Consider the following 9,121-nt stretch of genomic DNA (forward strand, 5'->3'; position numbering starts at 1 on the left):
ACTGGCCCAACACTCTAACCACTAGGCTAATGCACTACTTTAGCATACTGGCCCAACACTCTAACCACTAGGCTAATGCACTACTTTAGCATACTGGCCCAACACTCTAACCACTAGGCTAATGCACTACTTTAGCATACTGGCCCAACACTCTAACCACTAGGCTAATGCACTACTTTAGCATACTGGCCCAACACTCTAACCACTAGGCTAGTGCACTACTTTAGCATACTGGCCCAACACTCTAACCACTAGGCTAATGCACTACTTTAGCATACTGGCCCAACACTCTAACCACTAGGCTAATGCACTACTTTAGCATACTGGCCCAACACTAACCACTAGGCTAATGCACTACTTTAGCATACTGGCCCAACACTCTAACCACTAGGCTAATGCACTACTTTAGCATACTGGCCCAACACTCTAACCACTAGGCTAATGCACTACTTTAGCATACTGGCCCAACACTCTAACCACTAGGCTAATGCACTACGTTAGCATACTGGCCCAACACTAACCACTAGGCTAATGCACTACTTTAGCATACTGGCCCAACACTCTAACCACTAGGCTAATGCACTACTTTAGCATACTGGCCCAACACTCTAACCACTAGGCTAATGCACTACTTTAGCAGACGATCCCTGGTCAACAGTAGTGCTCTATAGAGGGAATGGTGCCCTTGGGTACCCATAGAGTTCTGGTTAAAAGTAGTGCACTTTATTTAGGTTAGGGTGCTATTAAACCAGAACCCTGTCTTTAGTTTATGCTGTTTGTATTCCTTCTCCCATCTCTAATAAAGTTGTACTGGTTTTGAAAACCTGTGTCCCGAGCCGCTTGGTCTATGTTTTCATAACATTCACTACTCATTGGCCCGTTTCCACGGAGACTGAGACCCTGAGGGGTTTTGTGGATACGGGCCTCTGGTTTAGTAAACCTGGTCCAGCGCCTTTTATCCCAGGACTGTAGTCAGCAGTTCCTTCATAACAGTGTATGGGGCGCCCTCTGGTGGAGAAAATACTGTCCTGCACTTCACTGCACCACCCATCAGACATACATACTGTCCTACGCTTCTCAACACCACCCATCAGACAGACATACTGTCCTACGCTTCACAGCACCACCCATCAGACAGGCATACTGTCCTACGCTTCTCAACACCACCCATCAGACAGGCATACTGTCCTACGCTTCTCAACACCACCCATCAGACAGACATACTGTCCTACGCTTCACAACACCACCCATCAGACATGCATACTGTCCTACGCTTCACAACACCACCCATCAGACAGGCATACTGTCCTGCACTTCACAACACAACACCACCCATCAGACAGGCATACTGTCCTACGCTTCACTGCACCACCCATCAGACAGACATACTGTCCTACGCTTCACAGCACCACCCATCAGACAGACATACTGTCCTACGCTTCACAGCACCACCCATCAGACAGGCATACTGTCCTGCACTTCACAACACAACACCACCCATCAGACAGACATACTGTCCTACGCTTCACAACACAACACCACCCATCAGACAGGCATACTGTCCTACGCTTCACAACACAACACCACCCATCAGACAGACATACTGTCCTACGCTTCACAACACAACACCACCCATCAGACAGGCATACTGTCCTATGCTTCACAACACAACACCACCCATCAGACAGACATACTGTCCTACGCTTCACAGCACCACCCATCAGACAGACATACTGTCCAGCGCTTCACAACACCACCCATCAGACAGACATACTGTCCTACGCTTCACAACACCACCCATCAGACAGACATACTGTCCAGCGCTTCACAACACCACCCATCAGACAGGCATTGTAGCTGCTAGTCTGAACCCAAGGCACCACCCATCAGACAGGCATTGTAGCTGCTAGTCTGAACCCGAGGCACCACATTAACATGCTTTACGTGACAGTAATGGAAGAAAAACAATTCAAATGAAAATAGGTCGCCTGCTAATAAGAAAACTAATATTTTCCGATTGCCAGTGACGATGTGGACCGTAGCCAGTAGGTCTGAAATCACTTACGCATTTAGTTTAGAAAAATGCCAATTCTCCTCTTTTGACAACCTGCTCACGGACTAAAACATTCCCGTCTTAATATAACCTGTCAATTTACAACTTGTAAATGTGTTTTCTTAGACTACTCTACGTAACATCGCTATTTAGGACTTCCTCGAGCCCAATAGGCTACAATGATTCTATAGTGACAGTCCAACGTGCGTTTAGGTTTTTATAGTTGTTCAGCATTTGTCACCGTTTCCACATCCTACAATTCAGTAGGAAAACACATATACTTGTTGTTAACATATATTTATTGGGACCATATGTTTGCAAAACTCGTGTTTTGTTGTTGTTTAGCGCGATCTAACAAACAGTTCAAACTCATGACTATTTCCTGGTTCTGATCAACTGTTTTCCTCCCGCTCAGCCCATAGAGAATGATAGAGGCCTCTAGTAGCCAATAGGCCTGTGTTAGCATTGGCAGCGCCATTGAGGGCTTCCACCATTTTAATGTAGACAACTGGGTGGGACTTTCAACTTCATTGGCTGATCCCTCCTCGTGACCCTTTTGGAGTCATGTCCAACCGAGTCATCGGGAAGGATCAGCCAATTGTGAATAAGAAAATGGACTACTTTAAAATTAGAGAAAGCCTCAATAGCGTTGCCCATGCTGTCACATATGCCTTAATAGCAGAGATACAAAGATGAGTCCTCTATCTATCTCTATGATTCAGCCAAAGAAGGTCGCATGCCACAAGTGCGCACTGTTATTGATTGGTGTGACGCCATTGGGGAAGTCAACTTTTGCCCAATATTCAATTATGTTTATTATTATAATTATTATTGTGTATATTGATATGATATGAATGCTGAAAGGTCCTAAATCTTACTAGAATGTATGCAGATTGTGTCAAATTGAGCAGCGTGACACCTTGTTTAAGCACAATGGTGTTGAGCGGGGTGACTCACCTCTACAATCAAGTCAGTCAAGTGTTCACTCACAGTTGAACACCCACCCCTCGAGCTTTGTGTCAGTCTATGCTTCGTTCCCACAATTATAGGGCTGGTTGGTTGAATGACGTAACATGAATTCCTACGGTTGCCACTGGCCGTATGGAATTCCTCATATGGAAATGCATCTCCTCCTCTCCCACATTTAATGTGTGTTAACGCATTATCTTTATGTTCGACGATAAACGCATTTCAAAAGTACGTTTTAAAGTCAGCTGGCGTCGAGAGGGAATCGAATGGTATGACTCTCGTCTGTATCTTTCCATTGGTCGCAGCCAGATCTCTGACGCGTTTATTACGCGTGTGCCCCTGGAACAGCACAACTTTGCGTAACAGTAGTCTATGACGTTATATTACCGTGGACTATTATCAGGTGAAGAGTGTGTATTTCCCATGTAATGGATGTTACCATCGGAACGGATCTGAGCGAGATAGAGAGAAAGATGGGTCGGGAGATTCCAGAGAGTCTGTTTCCTTTTGCCCCAGATGGAAGGATGATGAACGACAATACACATGGTAGAGACGAGTGGGACTGGCCTGGCCATGTCGAAGACATGTCCTCCACCCAGAGTCTGCAGAGCAACATGCGACTCCTAAGACAAGAAATGGTAAGCGTTTTATTTCACCTTTATTGTGTCTAAGTGTCTATCCAAGTCCTGTAGAGTGTTTATCCAAGTCCTGTAGAGTGTTTATCCAAGTCCTGTAGAGTGTTTATCCAAGTCCTGTAGAGTGTTTATCCAAGTCCTGTAGAGTGTTTATCCAAGTCCTGTAGAGTGTTTATCCAAGTCCTGTAGAGTGTTTATCCAAGTCCTGTAGAGTGTTTATCCAAGTCCTGTAGAGTGTTTATCCAAGTCCTGTAGAGTGTCTATCCAAGTCCTGTAGAGTGTTTACAGGCTTTATTGTCACAGGAACAAAAACATGTAATGAGGACAGTTGCTTTTAAAGATGTTAATTACTGTCCTCATAATTGTATTATTTTAAATAGTTAAATGTTAGTAAGAAGTTACATTAATGGGCTATAATACCGTTTAGCCTTTACACGTTTAGAGAGAGAAAATAGGGCATTGGAATGGAATCTGTGGGAGGGGAGGAAAATCAGGTATTAAAATCTGTTCTCGTTCAAGTTCACACCTACCCTAACTCATGTTAGTCCTGTTCTCTCCTAACAACACAGTCACACCTGTTTGTCCTGTCCTCTCCTAACAACACAGTCACACCTGCCCTAACTCATGTTTGTCCTGTCCTCTCCTAACAACACAGTCACACCTGCCCTAACTCATGTTAGTCCGGTCCTCTCCTAACAACACAGTCACACCTGCCCTAACTCATGTTAGTCCTGTCCTCTCCTAACAACACAGTCACACCTGCCCTAACTCATGTTAGTCCTGTTCTCTCCTAACAACACAGTCACACCTGTTTGTCCTGTCCTCTCCTAACAACACAGTCACACCTGCCCTAACTCATGTTAGTCCTGTCCTCTCCTAACAACACAGTCACACCTGCCCTAACTCATGTTAGTCCTGTTCTCTCCTAACAACACAGTCACACCTGCCCTAACTCGTGTTAGTCCTGTTCTCTCCAAACAACACAGTCACACCTGCCCTAACTCATGTTAGTCCTGTTCTCTCCTAACAACACAGTCACACCTGCCCTAACTCATGTTAGTCCTGTTCTCTCCTAACAACACAGTCACACCTGCCCTAACTCATGTTAGTCCTGTTCTCTCCTAACAACACAGTCACACCTGCCCTAACTCGTGTTAGTCCTGTTCTCTCCAAACAACACAGTCACACCTGCCCTAACTCATGTTAGTCCTGTTCTCTCCTAACAACACAGTCACACCTGCCCTAACTCATGTTAGTCCTGTTCTCTCCTAACAACACAGTCACACCTGCCCTAACTCATGTTTGTCCTGTCCTCTCCTAACAACACAGTCACACCTGCCCTAACTCATGTTAGTCCTGTCCTCTCCTAACAACACAGTCACACCTGCCCTAACTCATGTTTGTCCTGTTCTCTCCTAACAACACAGTCACACCTGCCCTAACTCATGTTAGTCCTGTCCTCTCCTAACAACACAGTCACACCTGCCCTAACTCATGTTAGTCCTGTCCTCTCCTAACAACACAGTCACACCTGTTTGTCCTGTCCTCTCCTAACAACACAGTCACACCTGCCCTAACTCATGTTAGTCCTGTCCTCTCCTAACAACACAGTCACACCTGCCCTAACTCATGTTAGTCCTGTTCTCTCCTAACAACACAGTCACACCTGCCCTAACTCATGTTAGTCCTGTCCTCTCCTAACAACACAGTCACACCTGTTAGTCCTGTTCTCTCCTAACAACACAGTCACACCTGCCCTAACTCATGTTTGTCCTGTTCTCTCCTAACAACACAGTCACACCTGCCCTAACTCATGTTAGTCCTGTCCTCTCCTAACAACACAGTCACACCTGTTAGTCCTGTTCTCTCCTAACAACACAGTCACACCTGCCCTAACTCATGTTTGTCCTGTTCTCTCCTAACAACACAGTCACACCTGCCCTAACTCATGTTTGTCCTGTTCTCTCCTAACAACACAGTCACACCTGCCCTAACTCATGTTAGTCCTGTCCTCTCCTAACAACACAGTCACACCTGCCCTAACTCATGTTTGTCCTGTTCTCTCCTAACAACACAGTCACACCTGCCCTAACTCGTGTTAGTCCTGTTCTCTCCTAACAACACAGTCACACCTGCCCTAACTCATGTTTGTCCTGTCCTCTCCTAACAACACAGTCACACCTGCCCTAACTCATGTTAGTCCTGTTCTCTCCTAACAACACAGTCACACCTGCCCTAACTCATGTTAGTCCTGTTCTCTCCTAACAACACAGTCACACCTGCCCTAACTCATGTTAGTCCTGTCCTCTCCTAACAACACAGTCACACCTGCCCTAACTCATGTTAGTCCTGTCCTCTCCTAACAACACAGTCACACCTGTTTGTCCTGTCCTCTCCTAACAACACAGTCACACCTGCCCTAACTCATGTTAGTCCTGTCCTCTCCTAACAACACAGTCACACCTGTTTGTCCTGTTCTCTCCTAACAACACAGTCACACCTGCCCTAACTCATGTTTGTCCTGTTCTCTCCTAACAACAGTCACACCTGCCCTAACTCATGTTAGTCCTGTCCTCTCCTAACAACACAGTCACACCTGTTTGTCCTGTCCTCTCCTAACAACACAGTCACACCTGCCCTAACTCATGTTAGTCCTGTCCTCTCCTAACAACACAGTCACACCTGTTTGTCCTGTTCTCTCCTAACAACACAGTCACACCTGCCCTAACTCATGTTTGTCCTGTCCTCTCCTAACAACACAGTCACACCTGCCCTAACTCATGTTAGTCCTGTTCTCTCCTAACAACACAGTCACACCTGCCCTAACTCATGTTTGTCCTGTTCTCTCCTAACAACACAGTCACACCTGCCCTAACTCATGTTTGTCCTGTTCTCTCCTAACAACACAGTCACACCTGCCCTAACTCATGTTAGTCCTGTCCTCTCCTAACAACACAGTCACACCTGTTTGTCCTGTCCTCTCCTAACAACACAGTCACACCTGCCCTAACTCATGTTTGTCCTGTTCTCTCCTAACAACACAGTCACACCTGCCCTAACTCATGTTAGTCCTGTCCTCTCCTAACAACACAGTCACACCTGTTTGTCCTGTCCTCTCCTAACAACACAGTCACACCTGCGGGGCATGGACGTCCGTCTGATGTGCCAGCTCCTGTCGATCAACGACGGCATCGAGGCGACGCGCTGGGACCTGGAGGTGTAACTGAGGTTGGGGATGGTAGCGGTGACTAGCCAGGAGAGAGCGTCCTGTCTCTCGGCCAGGCTACACCCCGGCGAAGCAGCGTGTCCAGTCTGCACTAGGGGAGAGATGGGGTTTTGATGTGATGTCTATGGGGAGTTATCTGGGTAGCTTGGAGGAAGACCCAGTGGTGATACCGGCCCTCTCTCGCCCGCTGATCGGGTAGTTGGAGAAGGAGGCTTGGAGGGAAGACCCAGAGGTGATACCGGCCCTCTCTCGCCCGCTGACCGGGTAGTTGGAGAAGGAGGCTTGGAGGGAAAGTTAACCCTGTGTTTGGGTCCTGGAAAACTACTGTGCATATCCAGACTATTATTGCAGACCAGCTCTAACAAACCTGATTCAGCTATACTGGCCTAAAATCAAGGTATGATGATTAGTTAAATCAGGTGTGTTGGGCTGCCTGGAACAAAAGCATGCTCACATTGTAACCTACCTGTACTGTGCCTGTCCAGGAACACTGTATCCTGAGGGTTTGAGGACAACGTTAGTGGGAGAGAGTCCAGGAACACTGTATCCTGATGGTTTGAGGACAACTTTAGTGGGAGAGACTCCAGGAACACTGTATCCTGAGGGTTTGAGGACAACGTTAGTGGGAGAGAGTCTAGGAACACTGTATCCTGAGGGTTTGAGAGAACAACTTTAGTGGGAGAGACTCCAGGAACACTGTATCCTGAGGGTTTGAGAGGACAACGTTAGTGGGAGAGAGTCCAGGAACACTGTATCCTGAGGGTTTGAGAGGACAACGTTAGTGGGAGAGAGTCTAGGAACACTGTATCCTGAGGGTTTGAGGACAACGTTAGTGGGTGAGAGTCCAGGAACACTGTATCCTGAGGGTTTGAGGACAACGTTAGTGGAAGAGAGTCCAGGAACACTGTATCCTGAGGGTTTGAGGACAACGTTAGTGGGTGAGAGTCCAGGAACACTGTATCCTGAGGGTTTGAGGACAACGTTAGTGGGAGAGAGTCCAGGAACACTGTATCCTGAGGGTTTGAGGACAACGTTAGTGGGAGAGAGTCCAGGAACACTGTATCCTGAGGGTTTGAGGACAACGTTAGTGGGTGAGAGTCTAGGAACACTGTATCCTGAGGGTTTGAGGACAACGTTAGTGGGAGAGAGTCCAGGAACACTGTATCCTGAGGGTTTGAGAGGACAACGTTAGTGGAAGAGAGTCCAGGAACACTGTATCCTGAGGGTTTGAGGACAACGTTAGTGGGAGAGAGTCTAGGAACACTATCCTGAGGGTTTGAGGACAACGTTAGTGGGTGAGAGTCTAGGAACACTGTATCCTGAGGGTTTGAGGACAACGTTAGTGGGAGAGAGTCCAGGAACACTGTATCCTGAGGGTTTGAGGACAACGTTAGTGGGAGAGAGTCCAGGAACACTGTATCCTGAGGGTTTGAGGACAACGTTAGTGGGAGAGAGTCCAGGAACACTGTATCCTGAGGGTTTGAGGACAACGTTAGTGGGAGAGAGTCCAGGAACACTGTATCCTGAGGGTTTGAGGACAACGTTAGTGGGAGAGAGTCCAGGAACACTGTATCCTGAGGGTTTGAGGACAACGTTAGTGGGAGAGAGTCCAGGAACACTGTATCCTGAGGGTTTGAGGACAACGTTAGTGGGAGAGAGTCTAGGAACACTGTATCCTGAGGGTTTGAGGACAACGTTAGTGGGAGAGAGTCCAGGAACACTGTATCCTGAGGGTTTGAGAGGACAACGTTAGTGGGAGAGAGTCCAGGAACACTGTATCCTGAGGGTTTGAGAGGACAACGTTAGTGGGAGAGAGTCCAGGAACACTGTATCCTGAGGGTTTGAGGACAACGTTAGTGGGAGAGAGTCTAGGAACACTGTATCCTGAGGGTTTGAGGACAACGTTAGTGGGAGAGAGTCTAGGAACACTGTATCCTGAGGGTTTGAGAGGACAACGTTAGTGGGAGAGAGTCCAGGAACACTGTATCCTGAGGGTTTGAGGACAACGTTAGTGGGAGAGAGTCTAGGAACACTGTATCCTGAGGGTTTGAGGACAACGTTAGTGGGAGAGAGTCTAGGAACACTGTATCCTGAGGGTTTGAGGACAACGTTAGTGGGAGAGAGTCCAGGAACACTGTATCCTGAGGGTTTGAGGACAACGTTAGTGGGAGAGAGTCCAGGAAGGTCTGAGATAGGATGTGTGGGGTAGTGTCTGGAACTCTGATGTTGCACCTATCC

The 9,121-nt window shown here is 47.3% G+C and overlaps 1 protein-coding gene across 1 annotated transcript; it reads left to right on the forward strand.

Moving 5' to 3' along the window:
* Positions 1-3,161: 3,161 nt before the first annotated feature.
* On the forward strand, positions 3,162-7,516 carry LOC139419140 (leucine rich adaptor protein 1-like). Its single transcript, XM_071169102.1, has 2 exons — positions 3,162-3,660; positions 6,788-7,516. Exons 1-2 carry the CDS (start codon positions 3,451-3,453, stop codon positions 6,878-6,880), a joined length of 303 nt encoding a protein of 100 aa, XP_071025203.1. The 5' UTR covers positions 3,162-3,450; the 3' UTR covers positions 6,881-7,516.
* The last annotated feature ends 1,605 nt before the right edge of the window (positions 7,517-9,121 follow it).

Source organism: Oncorhynchus clarkii, chromosome 10 (assembly GCF_045791955.1).
Source record: "Oncorhynchus clarkii lewisi isolate Uvic-CL-2024 chromosome 10, UVic_Ocla_1.0, whole genome shotgun sequence".
Taxonomy (NCBI): Eukaryota; Metazoa; Chordata; class Actinopteri; order Salmoniformes; family Salmonidae; genus Oncorhynchus; species Oncorhynchus clarkii.

What these genes read in the sequence shown, in the direction of transcription:
- LOC139419140 (XM_071169102.1), top strand. Translation starts at nt 3,451, where the DNA reads ATGGATGTTACCATCGGAACGGATCTGAGCGAGATAGAGAGAAAGATG. An exon ending in GACTCCTAAGACAAGAAATG is followed by an intron (nt 3,661 to 6,787) that starts GTAAGCGTTTTA and finishes CTAACAACACAG; the next exon opens with TCACACCTGCGGGGCATGGA.